Source organism: Pan paniscus, chromosome 8 (assembly GCF_029289425.2).
Source record: "Pan paniscus chromosome 8, NHGRI_mPanPan1-v2.0_pri, whole genome shotgun sequence".
Taxonomy (NCBI): Eukaryota; Metazoa; Chordata; class Mammalia; order Primates; family Hominidae; genus Pan; species Pan paniscus.
The window spans coordinates 25,068,614-25,093,167 of NC_073257.2; the positions used below are offsets into that span (position 1 = coordinate 25,068,614).

Sequence of the window (24,554 nt, forward strand, 5' to 3'; positions counted from 1 at the left end):
AAATAGTTTTTTAAAAATAAGCTTATGCTTATTTAGACTTGGGAGGCTGAGGGAGGAGTATGGCTTGAGCCCAGGAATGTGAGGTTATAGGGAGCTGTGACCATGCCACTGTACTCCAGCCTGCTTGACAGAACAAGACCCTGTCTCTTAAAAAAATTATATACAGTTTTTAATGAGCAGTATTGATGATGATGGTGATGATGATGATGATGATAGTGATCGTGATGATGGCGATGATGATGGTGATGGTGGTGATGATGACTGCGATGATGATGGTGATGATGATGACTGTGATGATGGAGATGATGGTGATGATTGTGATGATGATGGTGATGACTGATGATGGTGATGATGGCAATGATAGTGATGGTGATGGTGATGATGGCAATGATAACTGATGATGACTGTGATGAAGATGGTGAAGATGATGGTGATAATGACTGTGGTGATGATGATGATAATGGTGATGATGGCAATGATGATGGTGATGATGGTGGTGATAATGACTGTGGTGATGATGGTGGTGATGATGATGATCATAATGATGATTATTTAGGTTAGGGAAGCTTCATTCTTTGCACAATAACCTGTTTTCTTGGGGAAAGGAATTGTTCTCTGTGCTCCAACTTTACACTTATAAGGAAGCACAAAATAGTTTGCACCTTGACCAAATTCTGTTAACAGCCTTGTTTGTTAAATTGCCCAAGGTGCAGCTCAGTGACCAAAAGTTGTGCAGGGTGTTTCGGGCTAGTGTAGGGAGATCCAGCCAGTTATGAAGCAATCACTTGCTAAGGTAAGAAGAAAGAGGTGGGAAATTTTTAAAGGAAAAATAGAGAAAGTATTTTTTATACCATTCAGTAGCACAAATAAGGAATATGTAGATTATAAATGAATTTTCTGCCTGGCAGAGGCATACCACTTTGTAAGGTAGGATACCTACCTGTTTCTGTTCAAAAGGATGCTAGAGAACACAAAAATTATCTAAAACACATTTGATTGAATTGAGAATACTACATATCAGTTGGCTCTGTTTGTTTCTGTCATTTATTCAAGGCCTCGTGCCTTCTCACTGCTGGCTGCACTAAGTGCAGACTGTTCATCTGATGTTCAGAATGTCCACAGTGCGGTCTCAGGGTACCTTGCTAGCAGCAGCATTTCATCAGCCCATCACACCTGAATCAGAATCCTCCCGACACTGGGTTTGAGATGTAGACAACTTCTTGAACCTTGATGAGTTCAATTTTCTTATCTGTAAAATAGAGATAAATAATGGGAATATAATATACACATTGTTCTGCATCTTTATTTTTGCATTTAACAGTGTATCTTGGGAATAATTCTGTATTAGCACACGTAAACCTACTTAATCATTTTGCATGACTGCATAGTACTCCATTGTATTTTTATTTGTCTATTTATTTTATTTTTTTAAGAAAGAGGGTCTCACTGTGTTACCCAGGCTGGAGGGCAGTGGTGCAATCATAGCTCACTGCAGCCTTGAACTTCTGGGCTCAAGTGATCCTTCTGCATCACCCTCTCAAGTAGCTGGGACCACAGGCACACAAGACCATGCCCAGCTAAGTTTTTATTTTATTTTTTGTAGAGACACATTCGCTGCTAATGGTGGTCTCAAACTCCTGCCCTCAAGCAATCCTCCTGCCTTGGTCTCCCAAAGTGCTGGGATTACAGGCATGAGCCACCACGCCTGGCCTCCGTCGTATCTTTAGATTGTAACTTACTTAACCAGTCCTCCATTAATGGATATTTAGGATTTTTCCAGTGTTCTGCTATTTCAAACTTTTATTGATTGTTTTAAGCCAGAATGTTGATTTTTTTTTTAACACAGACACAGCCAAACGTCCCTTTAATGTAGTAATTGTTTTACCTATAAGGACTCTGTTTTTTTATGGAATAGCTTGAAGCATACTTAAAGAGTGTATTGATGTGTGTTTAGTTAGCTGGGAGCTTAACAGAATTTTCCTTTAAGTTACTTGTTGAGACATCTGCCCTGAATGAGAATGAAAATACGCTCAAAAGAGTGCCTAAAGTCAGAGGATCTGGTGAGTGGGAATGGCCAGATGAGGGATGGCCAGTTGGGATTAATCATGAACATTCTGTCCCGTCGTCGCTTCACCATTCAGGTTTTGCCAACCATGTGACAATGGAGCTATGCGGCTGGCATTGGGAGCATGTTGGATGTTTGTAGCAGTCAGAGAGCAGAACATGAGCATCTGCTAGGTCTGGTTCCCCCACCATCAGGGATGGGAGTGAGAAAGGGGAGTTCGCCTCTGAAGAGCCACCCCTGCAGGGAGAAGTCTGTCTCCAACAGGAGATCTGGGAAGACCATAGTGAGAAGTGCTGTCGAAGAGGTCCGCACAGGTGATGAACAAAGGGGGTAGGTATCCTGGGGGTTGCAGTTTCATCCACGTCAGTACCTTTGTCATCCAAGGAAAATGCACCCTGGCAACAAATGCATGCATGGCCCACATGGACACTTTATTTGCCCTGGAGTGTTGCCAGCTTTTTAAGCTGTAGCTATGAGGAGATTTTGTAATCTCAAAAAGAGGGGAATTTTTTTAAGAGACAGGGTCTCACTCTGTCACACTGTAGGCTGGAGTGCAATGGTGATCATAGCTCATTGTAACTTTGAACTCCTGGGCTCAAGCGATCCACTCACCTCAGCCTCCCAAGTAAGTAGGACTACAGGCGTGTGCAACTACACCTAGCTAATTTTTTCTTTTTTCTTTTTTTTTTTTTTGGAGAGTTGGGGGTCTTGCTATGTTATCCAGGCTGGTCTCCAACTCCTGGCCTCAAGTGATCCTCCTGCCTTGGCCTCTCAAACTGTTGGGATTACAGGCGTGAGCCACTATGCCTGGCTTGAATATTTTATTCTGCCTCTGCCTTCAAAAACCAGGCTTCCATGGATGCTCCCTGTTGGTATAAGAAAAAAAATGATTGACTCACTTTGGTTCCATATCATCCTTTAACAAATGGCATGAAAAGAGCAGAGATAAAATGTGGGAGCCTGTCAGAGAAGTGAAGGAGGAAAGGAAGGAGTGCTATTAACCAAAGCGTGTGTTTTAGAGTGTGGCAGTAGGCACTCATGGAATTTATTTGTCTTCTGCGTTTGGATCAGTGAGGCTGTTAACAGTAAAGACTTAGTGCCGCAGAAACACCTGCAGAAACCAAAGATGTCACAAGCAATAATTGTGTCAGCATTTTGATGCCTTCTCCCTGTGACAAGTATTGTCATAACCTAGACCTGCCCTGGTGGTTTCAGACATAGGATTGTACTCAGAATGAAAACTGATCTGGACAGAAATTAAGCTAATCGTGTGGGTATTTAAGAATGTCTCATCATGGTTCTTGAAGCTATTATACAGGATTGCTTACCATTGTGGAATTCACCAGTTAAAGAGGAAGATGAGAATGTTTCAGTAAGAAAGCGTAACTATTTTGAAGGATTCTGTCTGTTCCTAAGCATCTACCTACTAAAGTTAAGGATATGTTTCTAATTTGAACTGGTTGGTCGGGCACTGGTCCCAGTTAATGAGAACCTGAGTTATAGGTTTTTTTTTTTTTTAAAGAAATAGAATTTCGATACTTTTAGCTTAAGCGTTAGCATGAACAAATGTATGGCTTACTGTGTAATTGTCAGGTGGAGGGCTTTAAAAGACACATTTTAATGAATAGACATTGTATCTAAATTGGATATCCATTTTCTTGGATTCATATTTGTTCTTCAAGCCTGCGAAAGCAAGTCTTTTTTGCTGTGTTTGCTTGGCAGAACTTTATTTTCCAGATTGGGCCTGGCTTTTCTTCGGTCAGTGTGCTGAATTAGCACTACAAAATGTCATTAGTGGTGTGTGATTTAGTGAAGATTTTTAGCTGAAGATTCTATCAGAAGGAGTTAATGTCAGTTCTAAAATTGCCAAGTTTCTGCCTGGAGAGTTGCGTAGACATTGAACATTGAGACCATTGACTTCACTACTGGTTTTTTGTTTTTCTTTCTTTTCTTTTTTTGTTTAAGATGGAGTCTTGCTCTGTGACCCAGGCTGGAGTGCAGTGACGTGATCTCAGCTCACTGCAACCTCCGCTGCCCGGGTTCAAGCAGTTCTCCTGCCTCAGCCTCCTGAGTAGCTGGGATTACAGGCGTGCGCCACCACACCTGGCTAATTTTTCTATTTTTAGAGACAGGGTTTCACCATGTTGGTCAGGCTGGTCTCGAACTCCTGAGCTTGTGATTCACCCGCCTTGGCCCCCCAAAAGTGCTGGGATTACAGGCGTGAGCCATCGCGCCCAGCCGACTTCACTACTGTTATGATCCATTCGGATTCTCTGGGGTCTGTAAGGGTTGGGGTTAGTAAACAGGTTTTTCTGTTTGAAGAATTGATTCTGATCTGGAACAATAGGTCTAAAAGGCACCTGTCTATTTCTTAGACGGTCTCAAGCCAAGTACCACTGACTTCACTTTTTGCTGTGTTTTATCTTCCTTCCTTCCTTCCTTCCTTTTTTTTTTTCAGGGTCTCTCTTTGTCACCCTGGCTGGAGTGCAGTGGTGCAATCACAGCTTACTGCAGCCTCAGCCACCCAGCCCAAGTGATCCTCCCACCTCAGCTTCGTGAGTAGCTGGGACAATAGGCATAAACCGCCATGGCCGGATAATTTTTGAATTTTTTTTTGGTAGAGATGGGGTTTTACCTTGTTGGCCAGGCTGGTCTGGAACTCCTGGTCTTAAGTGATCCTCCTGCCTTGGCCTCCCAAAGTGCTGGGATTACAGGCATGAGCCATGGAACCCCAGCTTTTCAGTGTTTTAAAACCAGCCTTTAATATTGTGCTGACGTGACACTGGGGAAAATAATATGCTTAGTAGAAAAGAACATTTTAATTTATGGTGGAGGCTGGGGGGTAACGTCTGCAGGCCCAGTTAGACAGTCTGGTAAGGGCAATAGGCTGGAAGCGATGCTGTTAATAAAGTTAATAACACCATCAGTCTGATTTGTATGTAGAATGACTAAAAAGCATAGAAAGGCAAAGAGCCAATAATAGCTACACTAAGCTAATAGGGCAGGTCATTTCAGCACCATCTGATTATTTCTTGGTCTAATTTGGGATGGATATAATTTCACCGAGTGGTTGGTTTAGTGAACTGTCATGAATCAAAAAGACAGCTCCCAAATCCCTGATTCTTGTTAAAAGTCAGAAGAGTCCTCTTGAGGTTTCATCAGTTCCATTCGACTAAGAGTTTTGGAGCACCGAAAATATGCAAGTCACAGCACATTGTTCGGAGGCTACATTTTTGACCATTTTGTGATTAAATTGCTCTTGTATGAGAAAAGAATTTATTTTAAATTGATGTGCACTTATTTATTTATTTATTTTTGAGACCGAGTCTCGCTCTGTCACCCAGGCTGGAGTGCAGCAGCGTGAACTCGGCTCGCTGCAACAACCTCCGCCTGCCGCGTTTGAGCAATTCTCCGGCCTCAGCCTCCCAAGTAGCTGGGATTACAGGCGTGCACCACCATGCCCGGCTCATTTTTGTATTTTAGGTAGAGATGGGGTTTCATCATGTTGGCCAGACCGCTCTTGAACTCCTGACCTCAGGTGATTCCCCCCTCCTTGGCCTCCCAAAGTGTTGGGATTACAGGCGTGAGCCACCATTCCTGGCTATTATTATTATTTCTTTTTGAGATGGAGTCTTGCTCTGTCACCCAGGCTGGAGTGCAGTGGCACGATCTTGGCTCACTGCAACCTCCGCTTCCTGGGTTCAAGTGATTCTCCTGTCTCAGCCTCCCGAGTTGCCGGGATTATAGGCACCCACCACCACGCCCGGCTAATTTTTGTATTTTTTCTATAGAGACGGGTTTATCCATGGTGGCCAGGCTGGTCTCAAACTCCTGACCTCATGTGATCTAACTGCCTTGGCCTCCCAAAGTGCTGGGATTACAGGTGTTAGCCACCACGCCTGGCCATTGCCCAATTATTAACAACTTTAGGTTAAATAGTAAAGGTATTAGAAACTGGAAAAGATTATGAGAAACTGGGATAGAAACAGATTCTTGTTTCCATTTTTTATAATAATAATTGGTAGTGAGGAGGGAGTTAGCCAGTGTATCTCTGGGCTTGGCTTGGCTCTGAGTTCTGGGCCCAGCATAAGCTGAAGGTCTGGAGTTAAGATGCTCAGAATGACTCTATGATAATTTTTTAACTACTGGTAGGTACATGTCTCTCTAAAGCACAGGAGAAGAGTAAAAAACCAGTTCACAAGCCCTTCAATGTCTGTTTTTAGCCAAGGCATCCTTAGGGCACACGCATTTTGTGTTGCTTTTTCAGGGAACTCAGGAAGAAAAGGCATTCCCAGAGCCCAGCCCACTTCTTTTCTTTGCCCTGTCACTCACTGGTCGCTTGGACCTCAGATCGTTTCACTCAGAGAGGACTGAGAGAGGACTGGGTATACATTTAACTGCATGGAGAGCCAACCATCATAACACCACAGCCCATTGAAACTGACTAGATAAAGCAAAGCAAAACAGCTTTTATTTTCCAGAGCCATCATTTATGAAGTTAAAAGCCTAAGTAGTCATTTAGAATTCTTTCATCACTATGGAAAATGGGATGGTTTCCTTTAGTCTTGGAAATTCAGCTCTCAAAAGATTATTTCCTCGCAGGCACCTGGCTTACAATCAGGATGAGCTGCCTGTGGGTGATGATTTGATTTTCTTTGAAATATGGGGAAAAGGAGGAAGGATTCAACTTTTGCAATTTGTACAGCCTATCATCAGGTGAAGAAAACATTTAGCATTTCAAGATTAAATTTTTATTTGAGTTTTCCAGTAATTTATCACAGAGATTCCTTTTTGATGGAAATTTGGTGTTTTTTAAATAGAATAATGGCTTTCTTTATCATTCAAATAAATGTCTTGTCACAACTTGAAAAAAATGCAATTTTTGAAACACTGGAATTTTTATTTCTCCCACGGTTATGCATTTTACAAAGTCCTTTCATCTGTATAAAAATCTGCTATCTCTTTTTACCAAATTTTACTTATTCAACAAGGATGAAGGTTTATAGGGAGAAAATATCATAAATTAACAAATTTAAGACTTTTTCCAGTCAAAACAAACAGTGATCTCAGGATTATTCAACTGTAAAATATTACTTAAGCATTCAGGCACATAAGTGCATGTTTTAAAATAAATCAGGAAGGACTCAAATAATTTTTATGCCTCAAGAGAAACCTTTGAGGTTCTTTCTGCACAGGCTTGCACTGAAACTTAAAGAAACATATTACGGAGGAGAAAAGAGATGGTACTGTTTTCTAGTACTAGTGTTGAGTGGATAGTACTAGTGTTGAGTGGATAGTACTAGTATTGAGTGGATGGTACTAGTGTTGAGTGGATAGTACTAGTGTTGAGTGGATAGTACTAGTGTTGAGTGGATAGTACTAGTGTTAAGTGGATAGTACTAGTGTTGAGTGGATAGTACTAGTGTTGAGTGGATGGTACTAGTGTTGAGTGGATGGTACTAGTGTTGAGCGGAAGGTCATTAGGATACATTACTTACTTTGCAGATCTGCAGCACAGGAGAAGGGTGAAGAGCCTGATGGGGAATCAGAGGAGAGCCCCCAATAATGGTGATCATCAGAAGTGTCTTGAGCACCAGTTGGTACAAGTATTATTAGGTCTGGAGACACAGAAACAGAATACACGCACCTCCTGTTCTCATATAGGAAGCATGTTAAGGACTGTAATGGGATGTGTACATGGGATAGGTAATGTACGTTTAAGCCACATTTTTTTCAGAATGAGGGCCTCATTCTGTGTAGGTGAGAAGCAATTGAGAAAAACCTCAAAAGAGGAGGAAATAAGAGGCCAAAGTGGGCGGATCACTTGAGGTCAGGTGTTCGAGACCAGCCTGGTCAACATGGTGAAAACTAGTCTCTACTAAAAAAACAAAAAAACAAAAAAACTAGCTGGACATGGTGATGTGCGCCTGTAGTTTTAGCTACTCAGGAGACTGAGGCAGAAGACTCGCTTGAACCCCAGAGACGGGGGTTGCAGTGAGCTAGATGACGCCACTGCACTCCAGCCTGGGTGACAGAGCGAGACTCCATCTCACAGTTAAAAAAAAAAAAAAAAAAAAAGAAAAAGGAGGAAATATACCATCTGGGCCTTTGAAAAATACATGGAATTAGCCGGGCGCAGTGGCTCACACCTGTAAGCCTAGCACTTTGGGAGGTCAAGGTGGGCGGATCACGAGGTCAGGATATCGAGACCATCCTGGCCAACATGGTGAAACCCTGTCTCTACTAAAAATACAAAAATTAGCTGGGCGTGGTGGCGGGCACCTGTAATCCCAGCTACTTGGGAGGCTGAGGCAGGAGAATCGCTTGAACCAGGGAGTCGGAGGTTGCAGTGAGCCACGATGGCGCCACTGCACTCCAGCCTGGGTGACAGAGCGAGACTCTGTCTCAAAAAAAAAAAAAAAAAAAAGAAAAGAAAAAGAAAAAGACATGGAATTTTGCCAAGCAGAAAGAAAAGGGAATGAATGACATTCAGGGAAGGAGGGGGTGGGCAGAACTTGAACAAAGGCCAGTGGTGTGAAAGGCCGTTGTGTGTTTGGGAAACTGACTGTTGAGTGGTGTGGTTGGGTTGAGATGACATGTGTACGGCGTGTAGTGTTTGTATTGGGGACAGTGGCTGTAGTGACAGATGAGCCTGCAAAGTTGGGGTTAGGTTTAGAAAGGCTTTGAATGCCACGGGTAACTTGCAAAGGGATTTGAACTTGATCCCATAGACATGAAACCTCAAAGATTTAAGTAGGGTAATGACATAATCAAATTTTATTTCCAGAAGAGTAATTTCAGTAACAGATAGGAGATAGCAGGTAGCAGTAGGCTTGCTGGGGGCTACAGGACCAGGAAGGAGTGGTGGATGTATTGCAGAAGTGAGAGAAGGAGGACATGAACCAGAGCCACGATGAAGGGACGGAGGAGTAGGCGGGCATTTGAGAGTCTTGTCAGCGGAAAACCTGAACGTAGTTGGTGATGGAAATGACAGAGACAGAGAGCAGTAAAGTAGACAGGTTTCTAGACCGCATTACTGATTAAATGAAAAAGATAAGTTTTGGGGTGAAGATAACTGTTTCACTTTGGTTATGGTGCTTTTGAGAGGCTGGGAAGGGCCTTTGTGGATAGAGAAGGTGAGGTTTGCACATGAGAGAGATTAAAATATGGATGAAGGTTACCAGCCCAAATGTCCAACAATGATAGACTGTATTAAGAAAATGTGGCACATATACACCATGGAATACTATGCAGCCATAAAAAATGATGAGTTCATGTCCTTTGTAGGGACATGGATGAAGCTGGAAACCATCATTCTCAGCAAACTATCGCAAGGACAAAAAACCAAACACCGCATGTTCTCACTCATAGGTGGGAAGTGAACAATGAGAACACATGGACACAGGAAGGGGAACATCACACACCGGGGACTGTTGTGGGGTGGGGGGAGGGGGGAGGGATAGCATTAGGAGATATACCTAATGCTAACATGACGAGTTAATGGGTGCAGCACACCAACATGGCACATGTATACATATGTAACAAACCTGCACATTGTGCACATGTACCCTAAAACTTAAAGTATAATAATAATTAAAAAAATATATGGATGAAGGTTAGGAGGCCATCAAAGGACCAGAAGGGGCTCAGACTATGGAAACAGCTGAGATTTCCATGGAGAGGATACAGACTAGAAAGAAGGAAAGGTTGCAGATGAAACCTTGGGGGCCCATTGATGTTTGAAGGGAGGAAGAGGAGATGGAGATGGAGCGGAAATGGACATAAAGGCAGAAGGAGAGAACGATGCTGTAGAACCAAGAAGCAAAGAACTTTAGGAAGGAGGTCAAGGCAAAAACCAGTAGGATGAGCAGTGAGAGGAAGCCATTGGGTTTAGCAACTAGGGGACCCCTGGGGGGGCCCAGCCCACAAGGGTCCAGTCTAGTGGTGGTGGAGGAAGAAGGCGGACTGCAGAGAGAAGAGTGGGGCACGGGCTCCAGGCCAGTGCAAGCTGTGCCCAGATGACAGTTTCAGGTTGCCAATATGATTCAGTCTGGCTGGAGTGCTCCATCGTTCAGCTTTAAATGCACAGTGCTTGTGTTTTACGGCCTATAGAGTGCAACCTGATTTGACCTCTTTGTATTTTTACAACTTTGTCACTCTGTCCCTGCTTTTGTTCTTTTGTCCCTTGGAATTTATGTTCTTGGGTTGGGGGAAGTCTTTATAGGTTTTCAGATCATTTTCCTTGCTTTAGTGTTTCCTGTCACAAGGACACCCCCCCCCAACCCTGCACTCTCTCTCTCTCTTTCTCTCTCTCTCTCTCACACACACACACACACACACACACCACTGTGTTATGTAATTACATAGAAAGTGCTCAGACTGTTCATTCGTGAGCTTTGTGTTTGATGTTTCTAATTAAATTTCCTGGAACAGGGGAAGTGTCTTCAAGTGATTTCTATTTATTGTGGGAACAATAACAATTTATGGTCATCTTATATCCTTTAAGAAGACCAGAGAACTTTGTCTTTGGAAAGCTTAAAGCGGGTCAATGCACATTGTTTGGCTAAATGATAAAGCAGGTGGATGTGCGGGCTCGGAGCGACGGCAGCTCATCTGACGACAGGGTCTTCTAACCCCTCCATCCCTGTCACCTGCGGTGCTTGCCACGCACACGCCCTGGTAGCCACCGGTATCAGCCCAGCGTGACACATTGAGAAAGGGCCTCGGAGGCAGTAGGAAACCGAGTTCTATTTTCTGTCCTTTACCGCTTGTGTGATGGGACTCAGTATCCTCATCTCTAAAATGGAGATGACATTAGCTTCTTGTCTGCTTCATGGGGTTGCTGTAAGGAGTGGATTCACTGATACATGCCAAAGTCCTTTGTAAATATCAAGTCGCTGACACCAGCTGGCACCCTACAGTTGATATAATTTTTTTCTCCTTTAGGGAGGTATTGAGTGAAAAGGTTTATCTAGTTTTTCCAGCATGTCCATCCTCAGGCAACATCATTGATTGGAAGTAAGCAGACTTTTTATGTTTATCTTTTTATTGCAGTGAAATATACATAACATAAACTTTACCATTTTAAGCTTTTTTTTTTTTTTTGCTGGGGGAGGAGGGGACAAGGTCTTGCTCTATGGCCCAGGCTGAAGTACAGTGCCGTGATCATGGCTCACTGCAGCCTTGACCTCCCGGGCCCAAGTGATCCTCCTACCTTAGCCTCCCAAGTAGCTGGTATGACAGGTGTACACCACCGTACCTGGCTAATTTTTAAATTTTTTCTAGAGACAGCGTTTCGCTGTGTTGCCCAGGCTGGTATCAAACTCCTGGGCTCAAGCGATCCTCTCACCTCAGCCTCCCAAAGTGCTGGGATTATAGGCATGAGCCACCGCGCCCGGCCTATTTTAACCATTTTACAGAGTACAGTTTGGTGGCATCAACTACATTCACATTGTTGTGCAACCATCAACCCCATCCATCTCCAGAACCTTTTTATTTTTTATTTTTTTGAGACGGAGTCTCGCTCTGTCATCAAGGTTGGAGTGCATAGGCGCGATCTCAGCTCACTGCAACCTCCGCCTCCTGGGCTCAAGCGATTCTCCCACCTCAGCCTCCTGAGTAGCTGGGACTACAGACATGTGCCACCACACGCTGCTAATTTTTATATTTTTAGTAGAGATGGGGTTTCGCCGTATTGGCCAGGCTGGTCTCAAACTCCTGACCTCAAGTGGTCTGCCCGCCTTGGCCTCCCAAAGTGCTGGGATTACAGGCATGAGCCTCCGTGCCTGGCTTCCAGATCCTTTTCATCTTCCCAAACGGAAACTCCGTCCCCATTAAACAGAACTCCCCATTGCCTTCTCCCCCTAGTCCCTAGCAACCACAGTTCTACTTTCTTCCTCTATGAATCTGATGACTTTGGACACCTCCTGTAAGTAGAATCATAAGGTATTTGGCTTTTTGTATCTGATTTATTTCCTTTAGCATAATGTCCTCAGAGTTCATCCATGTTCCAGCATGGGTCAGAATTCCATTGCTATTTATGGCTATTCTGTTATATGTGTGGACCATATTTTATCCATTTGTCCCCCAGTGGATGCACGGATTGTTGCCACCACGTGGCTGTTGTGAATAATGCCACTGTGAATGTGGTTGTCCACGCACCTGTTCAGTCCCTGCTTTCACTTCTGGGTATAGACCTAGCTGTGGAGTTGCATGCTGACTTGCATTCGCAGAGAATGGGACTGGAACCTTGGCTCCATGACTCTGCTCAGGATCTTCTGATGGAGACTCCTTGGTCATGTTGTGTCAAGCCTGGGCTGTTTAGCACGTGACTCTCTTGACATAACTCTGTGCCATTGTCCTGCCTTCCCCTTGGGCCGCCACATAGCCCATCCGCACCTAACCAGGGACAAAGGCAGAAAAATCCTAGCTCCACGGGCACTACTGCCTCTCCATGTTGTCAGCTTCCTGCCGTGGCAGTGCTGGCTCTGAGGAGACCCCTCGGTCCCCTCCCCAGTCTATTGTCTCTCGGGCTGAGTCCTGCGGCAACCTCGCTTCTCACTCTGTTTCCTCCAAGCAAGGAAATGCTTTTCTCTTACAGGCTTCCAAGGGTCCGATTGAGCAGGTTGTCCCCTCTGCATTGGCCGTGGTCGTTTCTGATCACAGGGATTCTGTAGAGGAAGGAGCACCTGTGGATGGAGAGTGGAGCGAGGGGCAGCCCAGGAGGAGAGGGGCCTGATCGCAGTTCCCAGCCCGAGCCCTTGGCTGTGGTCACTGCTGCCAAAGGGCTTTTCCGCCTTCTGGAAAATGGACTTAGTAAATCCAACAAACTCAGGACCATTGGGGTGTCATTAGCATTAGGGACTCAAGTGGCCAACAGGGAAACTGAATGAACAAATGAATGAATGAAAGAATGAATGATTTATCTGGTATAAAACCACCCATGGTGCTTGAACCTTGGTCTTTCCCCAGTGATTCTTCTCCTACTCTAACATAGTTCTTGTTCTACCTCCCGGAGGGTAGTGAGGGGGAACACGTACCTCCTCATTCAGGGTCTTGACCCACCTAAGAACTCTGAGGTGCAGCCACCTGTCTCCCCCTGGCTTAGAGATGAGTGAGGAGGGATGGTGCGTGGGCTCAGGGGCCGTCTCTGGAATTGTTATGATTTGGGTTTCCTGGACAAAAGCTGTTGGCCATGGCCGGTGTCACTGGGAATGTGTGACTCCATGTATCCCTCTGTGATAAAGCTGTGGTGGGTCTTTATGTGTTTATATTTAGTAATGATTATTCTGGCAGGTTCTAGAAGGTTTGGCTTCTGGCTTGTAGTGTTTTGAGGGGAGAATCCTATGGGTGAATAATTTGTGGATTTGGGCAGAAGATCCTGCTTCTGATGTTTTCCATCTGGGATATTTTGTGGAATGACTATGTTCTGCCCCCTGGGTTTGTATAATTAAAAATAGACCATGAAGCTATAGACAAGCTTCTCTCGTGAGCATCCATGTGCCAGTGGGAACACTGTCCTGAAGTTAATTGCACTGAGTGGAAGTGAATTCCTCTCACTGGAAAGGATTTTTAAAACATGCATTTACCGTCCCTTGGATTGTGACAGATTGTGCATTGCTGTCAGGTGGGCAAGGAGAGGAGGAGGAAGGGTATTCCCCCTGTTCAGGAATCTCTTTGACAGTGACTAAAGTAGGGGTCCCCAGCGCCTGGGCCATGGGCCAATACCGGTAGGGTATGTGGCCTGTTAGGAACTTTGCCACACAGCAAGAGGTGAGCAGCGGGCGAGCAAGCAAAGCTTCATCTGTACTTACAGCCACTCCCCGTTGTTCACGTTACTGCCTGAGCTCCGCCTCCTGTCAGATCAAGGACTGCATTAGATTCTCATAGGAGCGTGAGCCCTATTGTGAACTGTGCATGCGAGGGATCTAGGTTGCACACTCTTTATGAGAATCTAATGCCTGATGATCTGTCACTGTCTCCCATCACCCCCAGATGGGACCGTCTAGTTGCAGGAAAACAAGCTCAGGGCTTCCAGTGATTCTACATTATGGCAAGTTGTAGAATTATTTCATTATACGTTACTGTGTAATCATAATAGAAATAAAGTGGCTGGGCGTGGTGGTTCACACCTATAATCCCAGCACTTTGGGAGGTCGAGGCGAGTGAATCACTTGAGGTCAGGACTTCGAGACCAGCCTGGGAAACATGGTGAAAATACAAAAATTAGCCAGATGTGTTGGTGGACACCTGTAATCCCAGCTCCTCAGGAAGCTGAGTCAGGAGAATCGCTTGAACCCGAGAGGCAGAGGTTGCAGTGAGCCGAGATCACACCACTGCACTCCAGCCTGGGCAACAGAGCCAGACTCCGTCTCAAAAACATGAAATAAAGTGCACAAGAAATGTAATGCACTTGAGCCATCCCAAAACCACCCTCCTCTCCCGGGTCCTTGGAAAAACTGTTGTCCATGAAGCTGGTCCCTGATGCCAAAAAGGTTGGGGACCATTGGACTGAAGAAGGTAGGGCCTGAAGACCTGGTATTGCCATAACACTGGGGCTTCCAGTGGTTTCTCTGGACACGGGAACGTTGGTTTCTTGAAGCAGGAGTTGAAAGTCTTGGCACAGAGAACGACTCAGTGGGCTGTGGTACTTCCCTGTGCACGGAGCCCAAGTTGCTGGGATCTGGAGGATCCGGAGATGATGGAGGAGGCTGTTCCCATGCCAGGGTTATTAGTGGAGTTCTGCACGCAGGCCTTGCCTGCCGTCAGCAAAGGAGGTGGCCCTGGGGTGCTGGCTCTGGGGCTCCCAGATCACAAGGGGCCCCTCCAGAGAAATGGGCTCTCCAGCCCCAGATGTTCTGGTTTTAGTTTGTTGCTCTGCCGTTGCAGAGTGAAATGTGTATTTTCAGGCAGGACAGTCTTCCCCACTCCATAGCCCTTGCTTGTTAGTTTCTTTGGTTTAAAAAGGATACAAGCTGCTCGGTGAGCACTTGCGCCCCATGAACAATTAATTACCCTGTGTCTGTACCACCTGCAATACCGCTCACACCCAGTCCTATCCTTACCCAGCTGGGAGGAGTCCAGTGTTTGCAGAGCGCTCTGAAATTTCCTCGAGATGAAAAAGCCTGTGAGGACCTGGGGATTTTAGTGTGACTTTCTAGTCTGGAGGTGGGAGAGCTGACACCGGCAGAAGGATCCAGTCCTTTTCTGTAGGAGAAACCTCTTGTGGGAGCATTCTTGCTGGCTCCAAAGTGACACCATTGTGTTGTGTGGCAAGTGGTACCGGGAGGTGGCCTAACCATGTTGACCTCCACATCCGCATGTCCCTTTGCAGGAAGGCCTGCTTGCCCCTGTGTATTTCCTTTTTGAAAAAATTTTATTATCATTATTTTTTGAGACAGAGTCTCGCTCTGTCACCCAGGCTGGAGTGCAGTGGCACGATCTTGGCTCACTGCAACCTCTGCCTTCCAAGTTCAAGGGATTCTCCTGCCTCAGCCTCCCAAGTAGCTGGAATTACAGGTGCGTGCCACCACGTCTGGCTAATTTTTTGTATTTTTAGTAGAGACGGGGTTTCATCATGTTGGCCAAGCTGGTCTTAAACTCCTGACCTCAGGTGGTCTGCCCGCCTTGGCCTCCCAAAGTGTTGGGATTACAGGCGCGAGCCACTGCGCCCGGCTGCCCCTGTGTATTTCTTTGCACAAAGATGTTTAGCAAGGAGCCACGGTGGATAAAAGTAACAGTAATGCTTACAACTGTGCCGTCGTTATTGTTTACTCAAACTTCGGTGGTAGGGTGAATGCAGCTATTGTGAAACTGGACTTCTGCATCTAAGTGTTCTTTTTTCCTTCTTTGTTCACAGCGGGGCCTTTTCCGAAGTGGTTTTAGCTGAAGAGAAGGCAACTGGCAAGCTCTTTGCTGTGAAGTGTATCCCTAAGAAGGCGCTGAAGGGCAAGGAAAGCAGCATAGAGAATGAGATAGCCGTCCTGAGAAAGTAAGTGCTGGAGGGCAACCCTCCTCCCTTCCCTACCTCCTGGCCCGTGTGTCCTGCAGGAGTCCTGCCCCGGAGGCAGACTTTCCCCGGGGGCAGAGGGGCCCCCAGAGGACCCAGGCTGTGCAAATGATAACCAACTTTCAAAGCACTTTTCCCATAGACCTCTTGTGTCTTATAACATTCATGGCCATGGTTGGAAGTAGTTCTCAATTACATAGAGCACAGCTGTCAGGCAGACTTGCTTGTGAACCGAGACCCTGCCACTCACGATATCCGAGTGACCGTGGGCCGGCTACAGAGCCCTGAGTCTTCTCTGTAAAATGGAGTTACCGGCGTCTCCCTGGCAGGGTGTTGTAAAGATTTGGTGAGATGCTGCTTACTAAGTTTTTGTGAAGTGCTCACTGCAGCACTCGCCCCATAGGAAGTGCTCAGTAAAGGTCTGTGCTGTCGCCACCGCTATGAGTACTGTTGTTGTTATTACTGCTTTATTTATCATAAGGTGATGAAGCTCACAAAATAGAGTCACGTGTCCAAAGCCTTGCAGCTCCTATGTGGCAGAGCCTGGAATACCAACCCGGCCAGTGTTACTTCTACATGTTCCGATGGTTTCTCCCATTCTCTGCCACAGACATGGCGCGTGGCACCCAGCAGGCTGCATGGAGTTCACTGTTTCAGTGCTTACCTCCTCATTGAGTTTTATTTTTGCTCACTGTGTGTAATAGAAATAAAATAGATTTTTCTTTCTTTTTTTTATTTCCTTTCTTTCCCTCCCCACTCCCCTCGCCTCCGCTCCCCTCCCCTCTCCTCTCCTTTCCTTTCCTGACAGAATCTCGCTCTGTTGCCCAGGCTGGAGTACAATGGCGCAATCTCAGCTCACTGCAACTTCCACCTCCTGGGTTCAAGCGATTCTCCCGCCTCAGCCTCCCGAAGCTGGGATTACAGGCATCCGCCATCATGCCCAGCTAATTTTTGTATTTTTGTAGAGATGAGGTTTCTCCATGTTGGCCAGGCTGGTCTTAAACTCCTGACCTCAGGTGATCCGCCCGCCTTGGCCTCCCAAAGTGCTGAGTTTACAGGCATAAGCCACTGCGCCTGGCCAAGATTTTCATTTATTTCTATTACACATGGGGAGCAAAAATATAAGAAAGTCCTCTCTTGTATAATGGCACACATAGAACCATTCATTTTTTCTTTTTTTCTCCAGGCAGGATCTTGCTCTGTTGCCCAGTCTGGAGTGCAGTGGCAGTCTTGTCTCACCACAGCCTCAACTCTTGAGCTCAAGTGATCTTCCCACCTCTGGCTCCTGAGTAGCTGGGACTGTAGGCACACGCTATTATGCCTGGCTAATTAAAAAAAAAAATTTTTTTTTAAGAGATGGAGGGCTCACTGTGTTGCCCAGGCTGGTCTTGAACTCCTGGCCTCAAGCAGTCCTCCCACCGCAGCCTCCCAGATTGCTGGGATTATAGGCATGAGCCATGGCGCCTGGCTCCCAGAACCATTCTGATGTGTCTGGATCCATCCCAGCGATGTTCTTTCATAAGTGTGGTGTCCACACCGTTCCCCACACTGTCATGATTAAGCCATTGCCCCGTAATCTCCAAAGGTTTGGGGGAACAAGCCCTCGTATGGTACCTGATTTTGCATGTTTGGAGTGTGTCTGAGCAGTGTGCTATGGAAATTTTTAAGAGTTGCTATTAATAAAAGATGTTGGAAATATCCTTGAAATTTTTGGGGTTTGGAATCAGCACATAGCAAGAATCTCTGTACAGATAAGCAAAGCAGAATGAGAACAAGCCTTCTAGGGCCTCAACACAAAATGTCACGCTCCTCACATTCTTTCTGAATAAACCGTCTCGCCCACTCCTCTCTTACTGGGACCAGCAGTGTCCACCCAACGATGTTCAGCCATCATTTGTACAAACCCAGCACTGCTGAGAGGGCCAGGACAGTCTGTCCTCTTCTGACCTTTGTGTAACTCACAGAAGAAGCTACAGCATGCGGGATAAGTGTTTGAGAACAAACAGGTCTCTTTAACTTTGTAGCTTAAGGATTTTGCTTATTTGTTTGGTAGTTTGGTCGTTTCTAGGTTCTCTGGATTGTCTATTAGGAACCCAGTGAGTTTCAGGTTGTCCTGAGGAGGATTGCAGGAAATGATTGTATGGAAGAGAATCTGGGAAAACAAATTAAGTATATTAGCATCTAGCAGGAAAACACGATGTTAATGAGACATTTATTTAAATTGCTCATTTTCCAATGTGAAATCAGTACTTGGAGAAGAAGTTATTTGCTGGTGACATTAAGTTGCAGACACATTACAGATATTTGACATTGTAGATTGAATTCTGGGTGGGCCCAGAGCCTTCCAAAGGTTTTACGTTGGGCACAGGGGCTGTCTGTTGATGGATCGAGGGTGATGACTGTATTTTGGTGTGATTCCCTTAGGGCTGAGAAGTACAAAAGGGGAGGAAGTCAGTTTCATTTTTTAGCATTATTTTTCATTTGCATGAGCAGAGGCCATGGATGCAGGCTTTATAAACCAGTCCTGTTGATGCCATGGATGGTCTGCTTTAATTGTCTTCACCCTGCGCCTCACTCAAATAATCACTTCCAGGGAGAGGGCATTTAAAAACCAAGGAGGGCCAGAGGGCTGGAATAACTTGTTTTGATAGTTTTTCAGTATCCGCTGCTGGAGTGCCTGGAAGCGTGACCCCTCTTTCAGGAGTCAAGAACAAAGAAGTGATTTCTCCAGGGATGCGAAGGTGATCTATAGTAACTCCCGCACTGACTTTTTTTTTTGGTCCTCTGCAAATGATTTACATATGGAGTAAGAGGCAGTTCCACATACATCATGAGCAGCTGAAAGCAAAGTCAATGAGCTAGAAAGAAAATAGTTTGAAACCACTCGGAATGTTGTCATGGAGACATTCATTCATTTAACAAATATTTATTAAATTCTCACTGTGCAGCAGGCAGCACTGCTGGGCACTGAGTTTAGATAAGGTGCTCTCCTTGCCCTCTGGGAGCTCATAGTTTTGTCACTAAGTACGTGCAGTGGCATTGCAGATGCTGTGTAGTAGCATGGCCAGGGCCTCGAGGGTAGGAGGTGCTGTCTTCTTCCTTTGGGGTGGGATGGGAGGAGAGGGTTCATGGAGGGGGAGGGCCTGGACAATGAGCATAGTTTGCAGGGTCAGAAACGCAGAGGGACATTCCATCCAGAAGTGGCAGCCCAAACAGAGGTCAGGAGATAGGAGACAGAAAGGCTGGCGTGCTGGGGAACTCTCCAGGGGAAAGGGTTCAGGGGGAGGCCTGGAGACACCTAAGGTTGGAGAGGTGGGATTGTGGAGGGCCTTGTGTACCCACTTTGAACTTCATCCTCTAGACACGGGGGAGCCATCGGAGGGTTTTGATGAAAGGAGCAACACGATCAAGATTAATTTTTGAAGATTATTGCGGCAGAACTGAGAAGAATGGACTGGGGGGCCAGGACTCTATGTATGTAGGGAGAATAGTGAGGAGGCTGTTGGAAGAATCTGGTGGAGAAATGAAGAAGCAGCACATTAACACAGAAGCTCTGGAGTTGGGATGGAAGAAACAGTTATGAGTGTGTGAACACAGTGGAATCTGTAGGACTTAGAGATTCGGAAGGAATGGGGAGAGCAGGGAGGGAGAAGGAGGATTCCAGGAGGGCTGCCGAGTTTCTGACATGGATGCCTGGGTGGATGATGACTCCATTCACTGAGAACAGAAATACCAAAGTAGGAGGGCAGGTGAAGAGTCTGGACATGCTGAACTTGGGGGTTGGGAGGATGCCCTGGTAGAGAGGTCCAGTTGGCTGTCCAGTTCTGGAACTCAGCTGTGATCTGGACTTGCTGATTGGTAAAGTTTTTCAGACACAGCATGTAAGAAAAAAGTCCTGGCTGAGTGCCACGGCTCACGCCTGTAATCCCAGCACTTTGGGAGGCTGAGGCAGGCGGATCACGAGGTCAGGAGATCGAGACAATCCTGGCTAATACGGTGAAATCCCATCTCTACTAAAAATACACAAAAAAATTGGCTGGGTATCGTGGTGGGCGCCTGTAGTCCCAGCTACTCGGGAGACTGAGGCAGGAGAATGGTGTGAACCCGGGAGGCGGAGCTTGAAGTGAGCCCAGATCGCGCTACTGCACTCCAGCCTGGGCGACAGAGCAAGACTCCATCTCAAAAAAAAAAAAAAGAAAAAGAAAAAAGTCTTTTGATGATTTTCATGACTAAGTCATTGTAGACAGGATCCCAAATAGACTGCCTTAAATTCCAACGTCTTTGTTGATTTCCACACTATTTTTGCTTATTTCCTGACCGTTTGTTGATTTCCGCACTATTTGTGTTTGTTTCCTGGCCATTGGTTTATTTCCATGCTATTTTCCATGGAAGTAGGCCCATTTGAATCCTAGCTGCTGGACCACCAGGGGACTGCTAAGCCGGCCCATTGGAAAGACTGCCTGCCCCCCTTTATGCTGAGTTTATTGTAGGCTGAGAAGTTTATTTATTTCACTGGACTGAAGTAATGTAGCTAACATGTCCTTAAGGATGTCTTTGTACTTGCTCTGGAAATTGTTTCAAAATGAATTTTCTACTTGATCAGTAGATATTAAATGAAGCTCAGAGGGAAACATTCTGATAAACATGGAGGTAGGCTGTTGCTCTGCAGCTGTGAGGACCGGCAGCCTCGCTCTGGCATCAGCGGCTGGATCTAGAAAATTCAGCGTAAGCTACTCTAGATAGAACAGTTAGTTGTGATCCCACAAGAGAGTATTTTATGCAGTATGGAATAAACATCATCGGTGTTATTCTCTTTGGGTTGGATTACAGAGTTTGTGATTTCTGTGGCATTATTTATTTCGAGGGCAGGCACTGCTGACATCTAATGTCAAAACTTGACCGGCACGGTGGCTCACGCCTGTAAGCCAGCACTTTGGGAGGCTGCTGTGGGTGGGTCACTTGAGGTCAAGAGCTTGAGACCATCCTGGCCAAGGTGGTGAAACCCCATCTCTATTCAAACTACAAAAATTAGCTGAGCGTTGTGGCGCACACCTATATTCACAGCTACTTGGGAGGCTGAGGCAGGAGAATTGTTTGAACCCAGGAGGTGGAGGTTACGGTGAACCGAGATCGTGCCGTTGCACTCCAACCTGGGTAACAAGAGCAAAACTCCATCTCAAAAAAAAAATACAATAATTTCAAGGTAGCACTTAAAGTACTTTTGCAGGAGTAGAAAGGCAAATATATCAACAATCTACATTTAAATGAGAGGTGAAGAGAGAGGGGGATGCATAGATTGGAAAGTGGGGGCTGAGAGAAGCAAACCAGCTGTGTCTGGAGCAGCCCATTTACTAATAGTTGGAAAAACTGAGGCTCAGTTTGGTGGAAGGGGTACTGTCTGAATGAAACATGGCACCAGAATTCAACATGCTGTTCTGATGCCTGCTTTATAGGCTGCAGAGATTGTCTTGCCTTGGGGAAGCGACCCTGGCAGGAACTGATTTGAATTGGCATGTTTTCGTCTATCTGGGTACACTGAGGAGTCTCAGATGATGGTCTCTGCCTCTTTCTCTCCAAATCAGTGTTTCTCAGCCCTGGCTGCACCTTAAAATCACCTAGGAAGCTCTTAAAATCATACTGATTAGCCGGGCACGGTGAGTGGCTTATGCTTGTAATTGCAGCACTTTGGGAGGCAGAGGCAGGAGGATTGTCTGAGGCCGGGAGTTCGAGACCAGCCTGGGCATCATAGTGAGACTCTGTCTCTATAAAACAATTAAAAAACTAGTCAGGTGTGGTGGTTGCCAGTAGTCCCATCTACTCTGGAGGCTGAGGTGGGAGGATTGCTTGAGCCGAGGAGTTTGAGGCTGTACTCCAGTTTGGGTGACAGACTGAGACACCATCTCTAAAAAAATAAATAAAAGGAAAAAACAAAAATATTATGCTGATGCCCAGGCCCCATTCACGACCAATCGAGTCAGAATTGGAGGTAATGGCAGGTGCTGGAAAATTGAAAAAGCATCTCCCCCAACTGCCACCCACTGATCCTAACTCATAATCAGTGCGATGTCAGAACAACCACTCTCCAGCCCTTGTCCCCTGATTTCACCTCCCAGGGTGGAGCTGCTCTGTATAATGACTAGGAGTGTGGGCAGATGTGTACAGATGTGTCCGCAGGCAGAAACACAAGCCAGGCAATGTTTCCTTCAGGAGAGGCTTCATTGAGAGGAGCGAACTCAGATGTGCTCCCTCGGAAGAGCTGAGTTTTGTTTTGAGAGTGGTGAATTGACTTGAGTCCATCATCCCATCATTGAGGAGCAGGCACCAGCCACTGACTGGGCTCAGGAGTGAGAACCTCACTTCTCAAGGGTGGCTGAAGAAGTACGGGCAGTAGTGGCAGTGCCCGGCCTGGAGAGGCTGGGGCAGGGTGTGGTCGAGTCAGCACGCTGCAGTGCCAAGTACTTCACAAGAGGGTGAGGACTGCTAAAGGCAGCAGGTGCCAAAGCCCAGGATGCTGGGCTGGAGTCCCTGAAATCCCTGGGGCCAAAGTCAGGATGGATGGCAGGATGTGTGGTGGGAGAGTGAGTTAGCACCTCTGTCATGGGAAGGGCGGAGCCTTATCCTCCAGTTACCTTAAGGCAGACACCTTCCTCTCAATGCGGACCAGAGGGAGGGCAGCTTCTGCAGCCAAAGAAAGCAACTGCTTTGGGATTAAGGAACAGCCCCCAGAGAAAGTCTTTGACATCGATGAACTCTGGAAATCTAGCCTGCCCATGCTCCTGCGGCTTTGTTCTGAAGGGAGGCTGGCCCTGTTCACTTGTTTAAACCACTGCCAAGTGCCAGTCTTTGTGCGTGTTAGAGAAACTGACACTTCAATAGAAATTCATCGATTGGGATCTGGGCGCGGTGGCTCACGCCTGTAATCACAGCACTTTGGGAAGGCGAGGCGGGCGGATCACCTGAGGTCAGGAGTTAGAGACCAGCCTGGCCAACGTGGTGAAACCCCATCTCTACCAAAAATACAAAAATTAGTCGGGCATGGTGGTGGGCGCCTGTAATCTCAGCTACTCGGGAGCCTGAGACAGGAGAATTGCTTGAACCCAGGAGGCGGAAGTTGCAGGGAGCCAGGATCGCACCACTGCACTTCAAGCCTGGGCAACAAGAGGGAAACTCTTGAAAAAAAAAAAAAAAAAAAAGAAGAAGAAGAAAGAAAAAAAGAAATTCATTGATTGGGGCTGAAGATAACCACTTTGCCAATGACTGAAAATGGCTAAGCTGGTAAAGCTAGTACTTGAATTTCTCAGGCATCAATACAGCTTTTTAAGGATCAATGAGCTGCTTAGAAGGGTCTAAAAGACAGAGAGCTCCTCTCTGGAAAGCTCGCACTGGAATGGAGAACACAAGCAGGAAATGTGAAAAGTAACGGTTGAAAGCCTTACTTATGATGACACATGGGGAGGCAGGTGCATATCTTACAATTCTAGACGCTTGGATACCTTGGGAAACCATATTGAAAGTTACCTTGATTTCTTTCTTTCTTTCTTTTTTTTTTTTTGAGATGGAGTCTCGCTCTGTCACCCAGGCTGGAGTGCAGCAGTGCGATCTCGGCTCACTGCAAGCTCCGCCTCCCAGCTTCACACCATTCTCCTGCCTCAGCCTCCTGAGTAGCTGGGACTACAGGTGCCTGCCACCACGCCTGGCTAATTGTTTTGTTTTTTTTTTTAATAGAGACAGGGTTTCACCGTGTTAGCCAGATTGGTCTCGATCTCCTGACCTTGTGATCTGCCTGCCTTGGCCTCCCAAAGTGCTGGGATTACAGGCATGATTTCAAATAAAACCATGCAATCTCCATAAAACAGGCTTTGAGGGATGCAGTCAGTTATTTAGTGATGGTGGTGGTGGTGGTGTGCATGGTTAAAGCCGAAAACTTGCCAAGCTTTGGGCACGTACATGTGAGCCTGTCTGCTGAATGAGCTTAGGCTTTCTGGAATCTTAACACAATACACCCTGGACCTGTGAAAACCGGGCTCTGCGAAAGCCTTTAATCACCGAGAAGAGTTGACATCGACAGGTCTTCCATAATGATGGCCCTTCCTTAGCAGTTCAGAGTCCCGCCTTATTTAGTGTACTTCCCCCTTTTTGCTGCATAGCTACACTTTCGTATTCTGGGAGCTGTGCTGAACTTTCCCCTAAGTCCGGAGGCTTCCCCTGCCTGGTTGGCAGTAAACTCAGCTTTGTTTCTGACCATCATTTGGTGATCGTTGTTTATTTCATCCTAACTGTGCATGTCTGTAAGAGGAAATAGAAGTGGTCTAATGCCAGTGCAACTTTCTAGACAAGAGAGAATATATTTGGTGCTTCCAGTGGCTTTCTCATGGTGTTTTGTCCCTTGCAAAAATCAAAAACATTTTAAATTTGGTTTGAGATCCAGAATCAATGCATTTCTGTTAATTTCTTGGACATTGCTTATAGCACTCCCTGAAT

At 46.0% G+C, this 24,554-nt stretch overlaps 1 protein-coding gene across 6 annotated transcripts in view; it reads left to right on the forward strand.

Moving 5' to 3' along the window:
- Positions 1–24,554, forward strand: part of CAMK1D (calcium/calmodulin dependent protein kinase ID) — a 481,509-nt gene that overhangs the window by 189,271 nt on the left and 267,684 nt on the right. For all 6 annotated transcript variants that reach the window (XM_034929971.4, XM_034929966.4, XM_034929970.3 and 3 more), the window contains one exon: positions 15,924–16,055. In XM_034929971.4, the coding sequence (XP_034785862.1) occupies positions 15,924–16,055 (132 nt within the window). The remainder of the gene's footprint in view (positions 1–15,923; positions 16,056–24,554) is intronic.